The 19,344-nt window shown below is 51.2% G+C and overlaps 1 protein-coding gene across 1 annotated transcript; it reads right to left on the bottom strand.

The window, feature by feature from the left end:
- Positions 1-922: 922 nt before the first annotated feature.
- On the bottom strand, positions 923-16,860 carry sparc (secreted protein, acidic, cysteine-rich (osteonectin)). Its single transcript, XM_070836700.1, has 10 exons — positions 16,788-16,860; positions 9,299-9,362; positions 9,109-9,168; positions 7,434-7,521; positions 5,630-5,751; positions 5,432-5,552; positions 3,756-3,889; positions 2,589-2,737; positions 2,192-2,340; positions 923-1,474 (listed from the first exon to the last, which is right to left on the bottom strand). The coding sequence occupies exons 2-10, from the start codon at positions 9,353-9,355 to the stop codon at positions 1,446-1,448; spliced, it is 909 nt and encodes a 302-aa protein (XP_070692801.1). The 5' UTR covers positions 9,356-9,362; positions 16,788-16,860; the 3' UTR covers positions 923-1,445.
- Positions 16,861-19,344: the final 2,484 nt, after the last annotated feature.

The following is a 19,344-nucleotide window of genomic DNA, read 5'->3' as shown; positions in this document are numbered from 1 at the left end:
CAGATCACATTATTCACATCGTTATTATTATAAGAAGCTGCTGAGATGGTCCGAGGTCTGTTTCCTGTTTTACCTTCAGCCATTTCATTTATTTATCAGATCAGTTCTGAGCTTCAGCCACGAAGCCAAACCTTTGGGAATTATTATCAATAATGATGATAATAAGCATCATCCATCCATCCATCGTCTACACCGATGGTGGGGTGGGGGGGCTGGAGCCAATCCCAGCTGACTTTGGGCAAGAGGCGGGGCCCGCCATGGACCGGTCAGCCAGTCAGTGTGATTGGCACATGGCACAGAGACAGACGACCACTCTCATAATAATAATAGTAATAATAATAATAACGGGCAGAGCAGGTTGAAAAGTAGAATCACTGTGGACCTCCTAAACCACATATATGAGTATTTTCAGTGCCCTCTGTAGGATGGAAATAACTTCTGTTCCATTTACGCTGTGAAACGTCACCGTTTGGGTCAGTTTGTTATGGAAATGAAGTTTTGTTCAAAAGTAAGGTCAATTTGAAAAAATTAATCGTTGACTTCTGGCGTCCTGGTGTGGACTTCCTCACTCTCACTCTCAAACTAAACGGCACGACTTCCTCCTTTTCTCCCGTTGTCATGACTACAGCCACTAGAGGACACCAACACATGGGGCTGTTGGAGGAGCTTTAAAATGTCTGCTGGAGTCTCAGGCTGGACTCATGGGGGGGTTGACTCATGGGGAGTTGACTCATGGGGGGGTTGACTCATGGGGGGGTTGACTCATGGGGGGTTGACTCATGGGGGGGTTGACCTTTGGTTTGAGGATGTGATTCGTTCAGAGACACAGCAGGACGTCGGTGATTGGACGGAGGAGCCTCCTGGTCCCACAGCGTCTCCTCAGACATGACACAAAATAAAACGTTCTGTATGAAGGCACGTGACGTGTTTCATAGGCTTTTATTGATGAAGAGAGGAAGAGGAGGGAGGAAGAGGAGGGAGACTCTCAGCCTGCGAGGCGTCCCCTCATTCAGCAACACGTCCTCCACACGCCTGTGGCGCGGGGAGGCGAGGAGGTGTTCATAACCCAGAGCAGAGAGGAGGCAGAGAGCGGCGGGGTGGAGGAGGAGGCAGAGGGAGCGTTTATTTAGAAGCTTTATTTGGACTTTACAGATTCGATGTTTCTAACTGCCGTCCAATCAAAGCCCAGAACATCATAGCAGGTATAACACACACATTTACACCAGAGCTGTGTGTGAGCGGTGCTGACTGTTAGTACACACTGTGCTCGTCTCTCTGTAGTGGTATAATAGGCAGGAAAGGTCGTTATGAGGAACAAATAAAGTCGCTGGCTGTTAGCACCGTTTTAACTTAGAGATCAGCACCTCGTCCCCTACGAGCCACGAGGAGTCGTCACGCTGCTGCTGCTGCTGATCACGTGATCAGACGATCACATGATCACACGATCAGATGACCAGGTCTTTGTCCACGTCCTCTGCACACACACACACACACACACACAGTATTTATGTGAGTTAAACAGGTCAGCTTTTCTAAAATACTTGAATGAATAAATATTCTAGAGGCTTTTCAGTTTAGTTAGTTATCTGATGTTTAAACTTCAGCGGTTACATTTTTTTATTTTACGTTTGGTTTTGGTTCAATGACGGAGCCCATCTCTTCTAAAGTCATACATTTATGTGAAAAAAGAAATATTCCCTGAGATCATAAAGTCGGACTTATTTTTTTGTTGTCAGTGAACTTCACTTGGCGAGGTCTGATCGACCTCATAACGCCACAGACGCCACCGCTCACCGTTTGTCCTGCTGCAGTGACCTCATCAGATTTTCTCTGTAACCCGGTTTAGAAACAAAAAACATCTGGTTTTAGCCCAGAAACACCAGACGGCCGTCTGTGGTGAGCCTCGCCAAGAGACGCCACAAGGTTCACTGACGACAAAGAGTTCCTCTCACAGATTCTGAGTTTACGATCTCAGACAATATCAGGGTTTTAGAATGGATTCAGAGGTTTTTCTCCAAACCCCCCCCAGCAGAGGGATGATGTGTAAACCTGCTGAGGAGCTCTTGTCAGACACTCAGAGACCACCGGTGGCGTCTGGTGGGGTTAAAGAGCATCTCTACATCCAGGGAGATGCTTCAGCTTTGTGTTTTAACCTCACGACCATCGAGCTGCACCCCCCCCCAATACTCACGCTCCTTGATGCCGAAGCAGGCGGCCCACTCCTCCAGGGCGATGTACTTGTCGCTGTCGGCGTCGCACTGCTCAAAGAAGCGCGTGGTGCAATGCTCCATGGGAATGAGGGGGGCGCGCAGGGGGGAGAGCTCGGTGTGGGTGAGATACCTGTCGGCACAGAGACAGAAGTCAGAGGTCATCTTCTGTCATCATGTCACGCCACGCAGCCAATCAGCTGCCAGGACCTCAGCCACCATCTGACCACACAGACTCCTCAGCTCAGACCCCTCGTACAGAGAGCCACAGTAGCATGGTCTGGTGGTCTGGTGGTCTGGTGGTCTTGTGGTCTTCAGGTCTAGTGGATTGGCAGACTGGTGGTCTAGTGGTCTGGTGGTCATGTGGACTGGAGGACATACCCGTCGGCGGGGTGCTGGTCCAGCTGGCCGAACTGCCAGTGGACAGGGAAGATGTACATGTTGTAGTTCTTCTCAAAGTCATGAGCCAGCAGGTCTAGAGAGTGATCACCTGCCCCCAGACGCTTCTCGTTCTCATAGATCTTCTTCACCTGGAACACACACACACACACACACACTGTCTTCAGCATGGCAGGGAAACACACACACACACACGGCTGACTGGTCCTGTGGCCGGAGTGTCTCTGCTCTATAAACACACCTGTAGCAGGTGTGGACTTGCTGTTGCTGTGCTACAGCAGGACACGTAAACTACTGAGTCATCACGTGATGATACCACTTTCCTCCATGTGTCCTCCGTGTCTTTACCCAATGTTCTGAATGTTTGATCCACCCCCTCATGCTGACCTGTGCTGACCAGCCTTCACTCTGGTTCTTGTGTGTTGGGGTGTGTCGGGGTGCTGGAGTGTGTTGGGGTGTTGGTTGGGGTGCTGGAGTGTGTCGGGGTGCTGGTTGGGGTGCTGGAGTGTGTTGGGGTGTTGGTTGGGGTGCTGGAGTGTGTTGGGGTGCTGGTTGGGGTGCTGGAGTGTGTTGGGGTGTTGGTTGGGGTGCTGGAGTGTGTTGGGGTGCTGGTTGGGGTGCTGGAGTGTGTTGGGGTGTTGGTTGGGGTGCTGGAGTGTGTTGGAGTGTGTTGGGGTGCTGGAGTGTGTTGGGGCGCTGGTTGGGGTGCTGGAGTGTGTTGGGGTGCTGGTTGGGGTGCTGGAGTGTGTTGGGGTGTTGGTTGGGGTGCTGGAGTGTGTTGGGGTGTTGGTTGGGGTGCTGGAGTGTGTTGGGGTGCTGGTTGGGGTGCTGGAGTGTGTTGGGGTGTTGGTTGGGGTGCTGGAGTGTGTTGGGGTGCTGGTTGGGGTGCTGGAGTGTGTTGGGGTGTTGGTTGGGGTGCTGGAGTGTGTTGGGGTGCTGGTTGGGGTGCTGGAGTGTGTTGGGGCGCTGGTTGGGGTGCTGGAGTGTGTTGGGGTGTTGGTTGGGGTGCTGGAGTGTGTTGGGGTGCTGGTTGGGGTGCTGGAGTGTGTTGGGGTGCTGGTTGGGGTGCTGGAGTGTATTGGGGTGTTGGTTGGGGTGCTGGAGTGTGTTGGGGTGCTGGTTGGGGTGCTGTGGGGTGCAGAGCCTGACCCTGAGCTTCTGCTTCTCGGTCAGCAGGTTGTTGTCCTCGTCGCGCTCGTACAGAGCCACCAGGACGTTCTTCAGCCAGTCCCTCATGCGCAGGGGGAACTCGTTGAGCTCGGGGTCCACGCAGGGCTCGATGTCTGTAAGAGAAACGGCGTCAGCACCAATCCAGTCCGCCAGTCTGTGACTGACAGCTACACACCTGAGCGGTCAGCCACCTGCTCCCTGCTTCAAAAGGACGGACGACTGTTGTTCTACCTGTTTGAACAAAGTCCGGTCAAACCTACTTCCCGCTGTTGTGTTAACTGTTACTGTCATTACCATTAAGTGAAAGGTGGTATTTTACTTAAAGGACTATTACACCCACTGCCTGATGGCAAAGACTCGGTCTAAACCCGTGAAGTAGAAAAACAAATGAAAGTAAAATGATTGAAAGCAAAAGTAATCTAAACATTAAAGTCAAATTTCCCTAAATAGCAGCCTGTGTCCTGTTTTATCTGGTGGGCTGAACACCACCTTCATCTCCATGTGAACCCTGCAGCCCTGACTCATCACAGTGTGTGTGTGTGATGTTTCAGGGAAGAAATGCAGCCTGCATGTTCAGACAGATCACACTGAGCTCTGAGCCCTTTGTGGATTAACTGTTTCATTCAACGGTGTTTTTTCTTCAGCTGCTCTGAGATAAAACACTTTATTTACATTTTCACTTAGTTTGTCTCACAAAGATCAGTAAATACCAGCAGATACCTGAACTCACTGTCTGTCCTTTTCTCGGAACTATATCTGTTGATTCATTTTTCTCTTTGTGAAAGAGAGACGAGTCTCTTCTAGTTCAAAGCTGGTTTATATGTCGAGTGTAAAACTGTAAATATCTTAAAGGAGCTATTTCTCCCCCTGATCCTCTCTGTCCACATCCTGGTGTTTGAGTGACTGGTAGGTAGTAAAAGTGTTGGAACTGGTCCAGTAGATCACCTCAGCCAGCAGCCACCAAACGGGCTGCAATGGCTGCAACGTGATCCTTTGGGACAACTGCACCTGATCACAGTAGGTCCACTAGAAGAGCTTGTTTGATCCACTGACAGGCTCTGAGTGTTATTCTAAGTGTGTGACAGCATCATGGAAAGGATCCCTACAGAGAGAGACCTGGAAGATCCTTTTGGTTTAACCACAAACAGCACACACACCAGACTACATTCACTAAAACAGGGATTTTAGGGAACAGGACACAGGAGCTGCTGCTCTGCTGCTGCCTCCATCAGTCAGTGTGTTTGTGTGACTTTGGTGTTTTGAAGGCTTAGCTCACATCTTTATCTGCAGCCATTGCAGCCCATTTGGCTGCTGCTGTCATTAGACATGAGGATATGGACAGATAGGACCCAGGGTTAAAAACACCAGAATTACCCTTTATAATAGGAGTCGTTATGAGTTGCATGTTTCCACCTCATTTGATGAGGGACATGTTTTTCCCTGCAGCCAACATGAACATCTGGCGCCTGTGAGGCGGGTGTGTCCAGGCTGGAGGAAACAGCCCCTCCAGTCAGTGAGCTTACTGTCTTACTGTTAGACTTCATCAACCATTTCACCAGTGTTCCACTCTCTGAGGTTTGAGTCTGTGTCAAAAGGATTCCCTCTACAGTGTGAGGCTTTGGGCTCTGAGTCCCTGTCAGAGGGTGAGATCTCACATTTGCAGGGTCCGATGTAGTCCAGGTGCAGCTTGTGGCCCCGCTTGGTTCCCTCCAGGGTGCACTTGGTGGCAAAGAAGTGGCAGGAAGTGTCGTAGGTCTTGTTGTCGGTGCCGCAGACCTGAGAGGGAAACCAGACCGATGAGTTCAGGGTCACAGGATGATCACGAGTTTTTAACTTAAAGGTTGTGAACTTACACGTTCGAACTGTCCCTCAGCAGTGGGGCAGGTGGAGGGGTCCTGGCACACACACATGGGGGTGTTACTCTCGTCCACCTCACACACTTTGCCCTTCTTGCAGTGGTGGTTCAGGCAGGGATCTGTGGAGAGAGAGAGTCTGAGTCAGCCTGTCAGGACACAATCATGATCTCCTGCTGCACCCTGAGGCCCTCCTCACTCAGGAGCAGCTTCAGCTGAACCTGGTCTGACAGCAGATTAAACCAAACTCATCTTCCTCGCCTCCAGGACCGACCTGTTGGCAGAGCCGGTCCACATACTGAGCTGGGATCGCCCACTCGGGCTTTTCCCTGAGTTAAAGGAGCACTTCACACAAAAGTCTGCCTTCTGAATGTCTCTTCACAGGCTGGATAACGAGTCTCATGGAGCTCTGAGATTCATCACCAGCTGCCGACCCCTTCTTCACCCCAGAGTGCTCCTCGGTCAGCGGAGGGTTTTATTTACTAAGACATTCCTGGAGACATTCCTGCTTACTTATCGACTCTGTTAAATCTCTGCTCTCAGGACAAAGTCTGAACTCAAGTGGGACAGAAATCTTTGAGGGTTGCTGCAGCAGCTTCAGTCTGATCCAAAATGTCCACACACACACAAGCTCCTGTGATTCTGTTGATCTCAGCCCGTCTGTATGTGAACGTTCTCTATGGTTCTTTGTGTTTCTGCTCTGTCCAGGTCTCTGCTGCGACTGAGGTCTCACAAACCTGGTTAAATAGAGAAAGAGTGTCCGGAGTGAAAGAATGAGCCACTGTACACTGTACTCCAACTCTTTCCACTGAGGTCACTCGTCTGTCGGAGGCTTAATGACTCTGTAAATGAGGCCGAGCCGACTTCAGCCGGCGTTTGGTCAGAGAGGAAACGGCGGCGCTGCTGAGTGAAGCCAGCAGACGTCTTGGAGACAGGCCCGTGTTACAGCGGCACACAGATTCAGTGTTTGGACGTCAGGAGGCAGAGCGGCTCGAGCACTCGGCACCGGGTCGCTGGTTAGACCCCCATCGGAAGGACAGTGGGGGACAGCGGGTCGACACCCCGCTGTGGCCATTCAAAGGGACAGTGGCTCAAAGAGTTTGGTGCGCAGAGTCAAACTGCTCTGTGATCTGACGCCGTGTTTCACCTGGAAAGGTTAAACTGCAGCCGTCGGCGTGGAGACCCTGCTGAGGCTGAGCCGTTCGTGTTCACAGGGAACAGTGTGTACAGGCGGGGTCCCTGCTGCACGTCCTGGCTCAGCCCAACATGTCATTACAGAGGGAGGCGCTCTGTTATTAAGGCGGTATGATGTGGAGCGGGGGGGAGGCTGGCTGCACGCTCAGCCTCGGGCCACAGAAACACTGAAACACACTGAGCCTCAACCCAACACAACACACTCTGTCCACACAGACACACACAACACACTCCATATGTGACAACTGTACCTGAGACTCCTGTTCATTTTTCAGAATTTTCTGTTTGAGTTTGAATCTTTTCATTTATTTTGTATTTAAGGTTTTAGGTCTTGCATTCTGCTAAAAGTACTTTTTAATGTCTCCAAATGTGTCTCCAGTGTCCCTACAGATCCCCGGACTGAGTACAGACCGTCCTGTTTCTGCTCCGTCTGTCAGCAAACGTTTAGATTTGGCTCCCTCTGTGATGTCATAAGGGGATCTGTTGATCATGTGACCTCCTCCAGCCCGTCAGCTGGCTGAGGCTGGGTCCGTTCTGGACCCGGTCAGTCGGGGTCTCTGCTGTGAGACAGTGTGATCGTCAGTGTGTGTGTGAGTGTTTGTGAACTTACTCTCAGCAACAACATCTTCAACGATCTCAATGGCCTCGTCAAACTCCCCCACCTCGATCTGCACCGGGTTGGCCCCCACCTCGGGCTCCTGGAGGACATCAGAGGTCAGACACTGTGTGTGAGGACCCCCAACCCCCCACCCCCCCAGCATAGCAGACTAGCGCCTTGGGCTTTCCAAGTCGGCTAACTTCCTGTTAGTCCTGTGCTAGCTTCCTGTTAGTCCTGTCTGTGCTAACTTCCTGTTAGCCCTGTGCTAGCTTCCTGTTAGTCCTGTCTGTGCTAACTTCCTGTTAGTCCTGTCTGTGCTAACTTCCTGTTAGCCCTGTGCTAATTTCCTGTTAGTCCTGTGCTAACTTCCTGTTAGTCCTGTCTGTGCCAACTTCCTGTTATCCCTGTGCTAATTTCCTGTTAGTCCTGTGCTAGCTTCCTGTTAGTCCTGTCTGTGCTAACTTCCTGTTAGCCCTGTGCTAATTTCCTGTTAGTCCTGTGCTAACTTCCTGTTAGACCTGTCTGTGCCAACTTCCCATTAGTCCTGTCTGTGCTAACTTCCTATTAGCCCTGTACTAATTTCCTGTTAGTCCTGTGCTAACTTCCTGTTAGCCCTGTGCTAATTTCCTGTTAGTCCTGTGCTAACTTCCTGTTAGCCCTGTGCTAACTTGAATGGGGATAAAATGATTTAATCGTGCGGCTCTTCTAGACTTTCCAAATGTTTCTGGACTGAATGGATCAAACTCTGATGGAGAAATAAGTCATTTAGCTGTAGCCTGTAGCTCTGGTCTCATTAAGCTCTATTTGTGTTCCATGTCCTCTTAAACCAAACCGCTGAAATGTTCCTGGTTTTCTAAACGTCCCCACTGAAGACGGCCCCTCCCTAAGGACAAACAGAGTCTGAGAGCAGCCAGACCAGAATATCCTACAACAGCAGCAGCTGCGTCCACATGTGGGGAGGCCTGCAGGACGGACGTTTCCTGAGCGGCTAAAATTATCAACTGTGGGATCTGTGGTCCCACTGGGCCTCTGCAGCAGGAAACCAGAAAACGCTCTCGTGCAGCCTGGTCCAGACTCAGACGCTAGGTGGGGGTTAGGATACGGAGGGCTATGGAGGACAGCCAGGCTCTCTCTGTCGTCCTAGTAAGACACAGAGTTTTCACGGCTGATGTTCTGGTAAAGCCTCAGGGGAGCAGGAGGATCTAATGGGTTTGGCTAGACTTTGGTGAATATCCACGTGAAGGATTTCACACAAGAAACTCAGTGGGACACAGAACACATGGCTCTTCTGACACGGGACGCAGCCCGTCCTTAGACCTGACAGGATCTGAACGTGGAGGGCCAGGACCCCAGATGGCCCCCAGGGAGTCTGAGGGATCACCAAGCCATGTTTGTTCCACACAACCCCCTCTGGTTCAGTCTGGACCAGTGATGATCTGCTCTGTGATGGGCTGAATATACAGGGTCACATTGACCCACTGGAGCTCTGAGGCAGGAAACACCTGAGACACCCCAGGAAACACCTGAGACACCTCAGGAAACACCTGATCGTCAGGTCAGAGAGAGAACTTCTGAGTCCGAGGGTCAGAACTGTGACCATAACTCTGCTTTACTAAGGTGCATCTTTCTATTGATGGTGATGGTTCTGTTGATGTGACATTTGACTGGTGTGAACATGTGGACTGACCTCAACAACTGGCTCCTCAGTCACCAGCTCCTCTTCCTCCATGATGGGCTCCTCCTCAGCCTGACACACACACACACACACATGATTTGAATCTGAATGCACATGAACACACAACAACAATTTGAAGGAGACACACAAAGACAGCAGCTGGATCCCAAACACACACACACACACACTCGGTGGGACTTACAGGAGCAGCCATGGCGTGAGCGGCCAGGCACAGGACGAAGACGATCCACACCCTCATGTTCAGTCTGTGGAGACAAACAGAAACATGATGACCTCTAGGAGGAAGATTCATGACACACAGATCCTCCTCTGTCTCGCTGGGGTTTGTTTCGGTACTATGATTACATGTAGGACCTTACATGTATGCACTCGTATGTCATATGTATGTAAGGTATGTTTGCTGGTTGCAGGGACATGTAGTCAGAGCGGATCGCATCGCTGTGACGTCCATGTTGGTCATGATGTCTCCACCAATCAGAGCGGAGCTGCTGTGTGATTTACTCTAGGAGAACATGAACACCTCAGACGTGGTCAAACTCTGCTGCTTTATGACCTCTGATTGGAAACATTCCCATCATCCTCAGCAGCCCCTCGCTGCTCATTATGTTAACACTGTCACTGTAGCCACGCTAGCATGCAGACGTCTGCTGAAGTGGAGCAGTTTGGGTTTTCTGTCAGGATCGGGACTTTTCCTGTGGGTGTCTGACGTGACAAAGAGCTTCTATCGGCCCATCTGATCGGGGCTGATGAGGGCGTCTTTGTCGGGCGATGGAGCAGGACGGTGCTTGGTCTTCCTCCCTCTTTCTCTCTGAGTTATCTTCCTTTTCCCGTCAAGCCAGACGACACAGACGTTTGGTGGTGGTGGTGGTGGTGGTGGTGGTGGTGGTGGGGGGGCTGTTTGCTCCTCCCGTCAGGCTGAAGTGAGCACAGGGAATCGGTGTGTCCCTCATACTGCAGGAGACCAGCGGGATAATCAGATTAATCCACAGGAATAGTTGGAATTCCTGCAGCTCGGATCAGAGGCCAGAGGTCTGAACTCCCCCACCACCCTCTGCTGGAGCACAGCACTCTGGGACATGTCTGTCCTTCGCTTTGTACGGGGGGGGGGGGTTAACTCCACCTCCAGGGAAACAGTGGGAGTCCTAAAAAACACAGCAAAGCTGACGAGTCTGAACAGGATGACATGTTTGGACAGAACTGGAGGGTGTTGGTGTGTTGTTGGTGTGTTGCTGGCGTGTTGTTGGTGTATTGTTGGTGTATTGTTGGTGTATTGTAGGGGGGTTGTTGGCGTGTTGCTGGTGAGTTGTTGGTGTGTTGTTGGCGTGTTGCTGGTGAGTTGTTGGGGGGATTGTTGGCGTGTTGTTGATGAGTTGTTGGTGTGTTGGCTTATTGTTGGGGGGATTGTTGGCGTGTTGTAGTGTGTTGTTGGCGTGTTGTTGATGAGCCCTCCAGCGTCGTAACATTTAGACAACACTGGCTCTCCTGTGGGTGCATCTTTGTTCTGCTGCTCGCTCAGAGGGGACGTGGCGAGACTGTTTGGAGACGAGCTAGGACACGTCTCATCGTCACATGACAGACGGACAGGCGTGTCCTCTAACAGACTCTCAGAGCTGTACAAACTAACACGGACGGTCACAGCATCAAGACGTGTTTTACACCACAACAGCTGTTTGTTCAACATTCCTCCTTCAGACTGACAGAAACATTCTGCTGTAGGACTGCAGAACAGTACACACATTTACATTTGCACACATGTGGTGTTCAGACTTCTCATATTTTATTAGAGTAAAAAAAAACTAATAACGACAATAATAAGTAAGAAGGTACAATAAAAGAAGGAAAAACTGACTTTAATTGGCTTTTGTATAATATTGTATAATACTTTAAATCCTACACAGTTGGTTTTGTATTTATTTCTCACAGTTTGGTGACAGGACAGAAATAAAAGGCCTCTTTTTGTCTTCTTGTAATGAAAGAGCACTTCTGTTCTAATCCTAAACTCTTTTTAATAACTTCACATAATAGATAAGTAAAATATGCTTTAGTGTGACACACAGGCCGTGAAGACGGTCCGACATAGTGGCCAAACCATGTAATTATAACAGTGGTATCCGTCACGAGACGCCGCTGGGCAAAACCATTTGGAAAGTCTAGAAGAGCTGCACGGTTAAATCGTTTCACCCCAATCAAGTTAGCACAGGGCTAACCGGAAGTTAGCACATGGCTAACCGGAAGTTATCCGGCTTAGCAGGCCAGAGGCCGTCTGACCCTCTGCCTTCAGCTGATTGTTGCTGCTTTGTTCTCGTCCTCCTGTCAGAGGAGAGCTGAGCTCAGAGGGCAGCTGGGTCTCTGCAGCGCCCCCCAGTGTTCACCGGCATTCTCCAGCGTCGGTGGTGGAAAAGTCCAGAGACTCTGGCCGTCGACGCTCACACTGACGTCTCTGACATCCTGCACACAAGGACACGTCTCTGTGCTCCAGGAAAAACACAAAACGAGGCTCTGCTGACGGGAAGCTGCTAAAAACACCTTCTGACATGCCGGGTGGAGGGGGAAAATAAGTCTCATCTCCAAGGGGGTGGGGGTGTTTGGCTTGGAGGGACACGGTGTTCCCGTCACATGTCCACTTCACCGTGCTCCTGTTTGGTGGAGAGGAGGCGGACGCTCCGACGTCACAGCAAAACAAACTGTTTTATTTGGAAGGCCCCGCTCATCGTCAAACAGCAGCCCGAGGCCCATAAAGGGCCTTTTCTCCTCTGGTGGGGGCGTTTGTTGGTGGTGTTGGTGGTGGTGGTGGGGGGCATTAGAGGTGAGAGGAGAGAGTAAACTGACAGAGGAAGACAACCTGCTCATGCCTAACCCCCCAACCTCACACGCCCCCACTCCACCACTCCACGCTCAGAGGGTTTCTATCTGCCTCTGCTCGGCCATATGACACTCGCTGGGGGGGTGTCTGAGAGAGACAGGGGCGTCCTCTGTTTTCTGTCTGTCCTGGGCTGTGTGAGACGTCTGTGAGTCAGAGGATACATTCGTATAAATGATCAGTTCACCGTCACAGTTTGATCCATTCAGGCCGAAAACATTTGGAGTCTAGAAGAGCTGCACGATTAAATTATTCAGGTTAGCACAGGGCTAACAGGGCGTTAGCACAGACATGACTAACAAGAAGTTAGCACAGGGCTAACAGGGCGTTAGCACAGACATGACTAACAGGAAGTTAGCACAGGGCTTTCTGAGGACTGAGCGGAGCCTCCAGCACTGAGTCCAGAGTCCAGGTCTTTGTAGACGTCCACGGTCCAGACTGTGGGCGGACGGCGTTCTGAGGCCTCTGTCATAAACAAAGCCACATCTTCAATACTCCCAGTGGTACATGATATTCGCTCCATTAGAAGATGACAGTCACGTGAGGTGTTTAACGCTGGCGTATTAACGGCCTCTGAAAGTCGCGTCTCCTTATTACATCATATGGATATGTGGATATATATGTTGGATGATAAACTAGACGGACTGAACCTTTAAACTGACGGCCCGCCCCTTTGGTTGCTGGTCCTGCACACCACCTGGCGGGACCACAGGCCACCAAACCAAACCATGAGCGTCTGCCATCAAAACACACATTACACTTTGACGGCGGTTCACTGTTACGGCGGGTAAAGCAGCGACCTCCTCTTCCTGTCGGCAGGTGTGATGACAGAACCAACGTCAGAGAGTACCTGCATCACATAAACACCTGAGATTCTACCACTGTGGTTAATTAAAGGGTTCATCTGCAGTTTTCTGCATATCACATATCTGGTGGGGGTGGTTATGGGGGGGGGCTTCAGTGGGACCAGCAGCCTCCATCACTGAGGAAAATGAGCACACAGAAGAAGACAAGGGTGGACAAAGAACAGTCAGGATCTGTGCAACCCAACTCTCTGGTCACATGACCCTCCAGCCCCAGCCCTTCAAAATAAAAGCCATATGCTGGTGTTCAGTCATTCAGGTTCATTTCCTCTAGAAAATGATTTTCTGTCACATTCCTATTGTCAGTGCTGTAGTCACTGTTAGTATGTTGGTTGTGTTGTCTCTCTGTCTCTCTGTCTCTCTCTCTCCCTCTCTCTGTCTCTGATTGTCTCTTTGTGACTGTTCATGTTTCTGTTGGTGCTGCTTCATCAGAAACCTCCTCCTCCACCTCCTCTTCCTCCTGCTCCTCCTCTTCCTCCACCTGCTCCTCTTCTTCCTGCTCCTCCTCCACCTGCTCTTCTTCCTCCTCCTCCTCCACCTCCTCTTCCTCCTGCTCCTCCTCTTCCTCCACCTGCTCCTCTTCCTCCTGCTCCTCCTCCACCTGCTCTTCTTCCTCCTCCTCCTCCACCTCCTCTTCCAGACAGACAGAGAGAGGAGTTTTGTCCCTCTTTCTGTCTCCTGCTCTTTACTCTATTTTATGTCCTCCATCATGTCTTCATCCTGTTTCTCTCTCTCTCTCTGTCTGTCTCTCTGCCTGTCTGTCTGTCTCTCTCTCTCTGCCTGTCTGTCTATCCAGTCTCTAGTCTCCAGATGTTTCCATACTGAATCCAGACAGCACCACAGCCTTTCCTTCCTGTCAGGGGATTACAGCTCTGCCAAGCTGGCCCTGTTTTACCCAGCATCCTCAGTTCTGTGCCATTACACCCCCTCCCATTCCTCTCCTCCTCCTCCTCCTCCTCTCCTCCCCTCGTCAAGATTTGCCACCTCAATAGTAAGGCAACCGAAGAGCTGCTGTCTCACGGAGACTCCTTGTCCTCAGGTGGGACCAACAGATGGTCAAGAAGCTCATCGGGGGGAGGAGGGGGAGGAGCAGGAGGAGGAGCAGAGGAAGGGGGGAAGATTTTCAGGTCTGAAGAGTCATGACTTCACATCCTAGTTTTCAAACGTGGAGTATTTCCACAGCATCAAAGAGTCAGATATGTTAACGGCCTCGACATTAACAACCTCGACATTAGCGGCCTCGACATTAACGACCTCGACATTAGCGGCGTCGACATTAGCGACCTCGACATTAACTGCCTCGACATTAGCGGCCGCGACATTAGCGGCGTCGACATTAACGACCTCGACATTAGCGGCGTCGACATTAGCGGCCTCGACATTAGCAACCGCGACATTAGCGGCGTCGACATTAGCGGCCTCGACATTAACGACCTCGACATTAGCGGCCGCGACATTAGCGGCCTCGACATTAGCAACCGCGACATTAGCGGCGTCGACATTAGCGGCGTCGACATTAGCGACCTCGACATTAACTGCCTCGACATTAACTGCCTCGACATTAGCGGCGTCGACATTAGCGACCTCGACATTAACGAACGCGACATTAGCGGCCTCGACATTAGCGACCTCGACATTAACGACCACGACATTAGCGGCCTCGACATTAACGGCCTCGACATTTACGACCTCGACATTAGCGGCGTCGACATTAGCGACCTCAACATTAACTGCCTCGACATTAACTGCCTCGACATTAACTGCCTCGACATTAGCGGCGTCGACATTAGCGACCTCGACATTAACGAACGCGACATTAGCGGCCTCGACATTAGCGACCTCGACATTAACGACCACGACATTAGCGGCCTCGACATTAACGGCCTCGACATTTACGACCTCGACATTAGCGGCCGCGACATTAGCGGCCTCGACATTAGCAACCGCGACATTAGCGGCGTCGACATTAGCGGCGTCGACATTAGCGACCTCGACATTAACAACCGCGACATTAGCGGCCTTGAGATTTACGACCTCGACATTAACAACCGCGACATTAGCGGCCTTGAGATTTACGACCTCGACATTAACAACCGCGACATTAGCGGCCTCGACATTTGCGACCTCGACATTAGCGGCCTCGACATTAACGACCACGACATTAACGGCCTCGACATTTGCGACCTCGACATTAGCGGCCTCGACATTAACGACCACGACATTAACGGCCTCGACATTAACGAACGCGACATTAACGACCGCGACATTAGCGGCCTCGACATTAACGACCACGACATTAACGGCCTCGACATTAACGACCACGACATTAACGGCCTCGACATTAACGACCACGACATTAACGGCCTCGACATTAACGAACGCGACATTAGCGGCCTCGACATTAACGACCACGACATTAACGGCCTCGACATTTGCGACCTCGACATTGGCGGCCTCGACATTAACGACCTCGACATTAGCGGCCTCGACATTAACGACCACGACATTAGCGGCCTCGACATTAACGACCACGACATTAGCGGCCTCGACATTAGCGGCCTCGACATTAACGACCTCGACATTAACGGCCTCGACATTAAAGACCAGCTGAGGGACCTGTCTAACAGCAGAAGGACCTGTCTAACAGCAGAAGGACCTGTCTAACAGTAGGAGGATCTGTCCAACAGCAGGAGGACCTGTCTAACAGCAGGAGGACCTGTCCAACAGCACAGGGACCTGTCTAACAGCTGAAGGACCTGTCTAACAGCTGAGGGACCTGTCTAACAGCAGGAGGACCTGTCTAAAAGCTGAAGGACCTGTCTAACAGCTGAGGGACCTGTCTAACAGCTGAGGGACCTGTCCAACAGCAGGAGGACCTGTCTAACAGCTGAAGGACCTGTCTAACAGCTGAGGGACCTGTCTAACAGCAGGAGGACCTGTCTAAAAGCTGAAGGACCTGTCTAACAGCTGAGGGACCTGTCTAACAGCTGAGGGACCTGTCCAACAGCAGGAGGACCTGTCTAACAGCTGAAGGACCTGTCTAACAGCTGAGGGACCTGTCTAACAGCAGGAGGACCTGTCTAACTGAACAGAGCGTTTTAAACAGCTGCTAACTCATCGCCATGGAAACCCGCATTCCTTTACATGGGAGTAATCAGGGAGGGGGAGGCACAGAAGAGGGGGGAGAAGAAAGGCTCCCTTTGCTTTGCCAGGCTTTGTCCTCCTCCACCACCCTCCCTCCTGTCTGTCTGTCTGTCTGTCTGTCTGTCTGTCTGAACTCTGCAGAACTCCATTCAGAAAACGGGGAATTTTGCAGTCGGCAGCTGAACTGAACAGCAGCACTAAATTGGACTCTGACTGAATTATTTTCAGAGATAATCGAACGTCAGGATGAGACAAAATCAAATGAATTAAAAAATAAAACAGCAGACCAGCGTCCTCCCCCAGGCTTTAACCCACAGAGCCCCCCTCCCCCTCCTGTTGCCGATGTGGCACACAATACCTCCACAGAGGCCTCAGTGTGTTTACCTGCAGCCTGATTGTCCCTGCAGCAGCGATCACATTACCCACGACTTCAAACCAGACCTCAGTCTTTTTACCTAAACTTTCAAACTGAGCTGAAGTAGTGAGGAGGCCGACGGCAGAGACGGGGACCGGCCGCTGCAGCAGGTGATCGGAGTGAGTTCTCAGGTAGGATCAGAGGACTGAAGCAGATAAACTGTGATAAACTGTCAGCAGGAGAACAAACTGCATGTTTCACCTGACCTGCAGAGACCTGATGACACCTCAGAGGGAGAAACAGCTCAGACCTCAGCTAACTTTGACCCAAACAGGGTAGTTCTATAAAAGCTCATGGTGTCTCAGAGTGCTGCTGCCCTGACTGATCCTCGGAGGTAAACCTGGTCTTCCTCACCAGCACATGATGAAGATGAAGGGAAAGCTCTTACCTTCAGCACAGAGCAGGTCAGCAGGAGAGAAGTGAGCTGTGAGCGGGGCTGCAGAGATCTGACAGCCTCAGCACGCAACCCAGGAGACGTTTCCAAGGGGACGGCCTGCCAAGACCCAGACCCCCCCCCCCAAAACCACCCCCCCCACACCGGGCGGAGCTTCATGTTAACTCTCTTCTCCCACAGCCACCACTCCACCCTCTGAGTCACAGAATAACACCACAGAAGAAGAATCAGAACACCAGAACAGGCACCACAGAGGAAGAACTGAACCCGAAAAGATTTCAGTGAACACTTCAGTTCAGGTGTCAGAAGTGAAACTGATGACAGTCACAGGTCAGTCAGTGTTCATGTCCTTTCAGCAGGAGGTCTACTACCACACTGTAAAAATACTGCATTAACAGTAAAAGTACTACTACCGCACTGTAAAAATACTGCTTTAACAGTAAAAGTACTAGTACCGCACTGTAAAAATACTGCTTTAACAGTAAAAGTACTAGCACCGCACTGTGAAAACACTGCATTAACAGTAAAAGTACTAGCACCGCACTGTGAAAACACTGCATTAACAGTAAAAGTACTAGCACCGCACTGTGAAAACACTGCATTAACAGTAAAAGTACTAGCACCGCACTGTGAAAACACTGCATTAACAGTAAAAGTACTAGCACCGCACTGTGAAAATACTGCATTAACAGTAAAAGTACTAGCACCGCACTGTGAAAACACTGCTTTAACAGTAAAAGTACTAGCACCGCACTGTGAAAACACTGCATTAACAGTAAAACTACTAGCACCGCACTGTGAAAACACTGCATTAACAGTAAAAGTACTAGCACCGCACTGTGAAAACACTGCATTAACAGTAAAAGTACAGAACAGTACAAATTGTTCCTTGGTCTAACGCTAGCTAGCTACACAAACATGAGCCAGAATGAACATTTGGGTTTGTAGGAGGCTAAACTGTTAGCATACTAAGACGTTGGCAGCTTGAATCATGACCGATTCTGATGTCGGTTTGTGACGTTACATAAACATGAACTTTAATCAGATGGAGCGACAAGATCAGCAGGAGGCTAAACTATTAGTCGCTCATCTTTCATGGAGAATCTACGTCCACAACACGTGGCTGTTCTCAGAGTCTGACAGTAACGGGACATCCATGACACAAGCTAACCAGCCTCGTCAGCACATTTACATGTTACAGGAACGTGAGGTCAGCAGCCTCTCGCTCTCTGAGACCACCTGAGGTTGTCACATGTTCAGGTCTGTGGTTACGTCGGCTGCTGTGTGAGGAGGAACACCTGCTGATCACACCTGGGTCAGCTGTCAGGCCTGAGCAGATGCTGCCACATGTTGTTTTCTCTCAACTCCATCTGGTGTCTGCATACCTGAATCCACACACCTGGTCCAGGTGCACAGCTGCCCCTCGGTGATGCTGGGCCACAGCCAGAGTGGACCTTCGGTCAGAGGCCGGCAGAGGTGAGCAGGTGACAGAGACTCTTCCCAGACTCCACCTTCACCTACACCAACACGGTTTTCTTTACGAGTGGGCTGCAGTTAGACTGATGTCACACAGGTGAGACAGGTAACTAAGACCTTCATGGTCACGTTTAGGCAAACAAACTGTTTGTTGGGAAATAAAAAGGTGGAGTTCGATTCTGTTACTGAGTCAGAGGACAGAGTCCAAGGTGACTGTACAGTAATTCACCACCTGTCCTCCACCAGTCCTCACCTGTCCTCCACCAGTCCTCACCTGTCCTCCACCAGTCCTCCACCAGTCCTCACCTGTCCTCCACCAGTCCTCCACCAGTCCTCATCTGTCCTCCACCAGTCCTCATCTGTCCTCCAGCAGTCCTCACCTGTCCTCCACTTGTCCTCCACCAGTCCTCACCTGTCCTCCACCAGTCCTCACCTGTCCTCCACCAGTCCTCCACCAGTCCTCACCTGTCCTCCACCAGTCCTCCACCAGTCCTCACCTGTCCTCCACCAGTCCTCACCTGTCCTCCACCAGTCCTCACCAGTCCTCACCTGTCCTCCACCAGTCCTCACATGTCCTCCGCCAGTCCTCCACCAGTCCTCATCTGTCCTCCACCAGTCCTCACCTGTCCTCCACCAGTCCTCCACCAGTCCTCATCTGTCCTCCACCAGTCCTCATCTGTCCTCCAGCAGTCCTCACCTGTCCTCCACTTGTCCTCCACCAGTCCTCACCTGTCCTCCACCAGTCCTCCACCAGTCCTCACCTGTCCTCCACCAGTCCTCACCTGTCCTCCACCAGTCCTCACCTGTCCTCCACCAGTCCTCACCTGTCCTCACCTGTCCTCCACCAGTCCTCACCTGTCCTCACCTGTCCTCCACCAGTCCTCACCTGTCCTCGCCTGTCCTCCACCAGTCCTCACCTGTCCTCCACCTGTCTTCACCTGTTCTCCACCAGTCCTCACCTGTCCTCCACCTGTCTTCACCTGTTCTCCACCAGTCCTCACTAGTCCTCACCTGCCCTCCACCTGTCCTTCACCAGTCCTCACTAGTCCTCACCTGTCCTCCACCAGTCCTCACT

Source organism: Pempheris klunzingeri, chromosome 9 (assembly GCF_042242105.1).
Source record: "Pempheris klunzingeri isolate RE-2024b chromosome 9, fPemKlu1.hap1, whole genome shotgun sequence".
In the NCBI taxonomy this organism is placed as follows: Eukaryota; Metazoa; Chordata; class Actinopteri; order Acropomatiformes; family Pempheridae; genus Pempheris; species Pempheris klunzingeri.
This window is presented reverse-complemented; position numbering and strand designations above follow the sequence as displayed.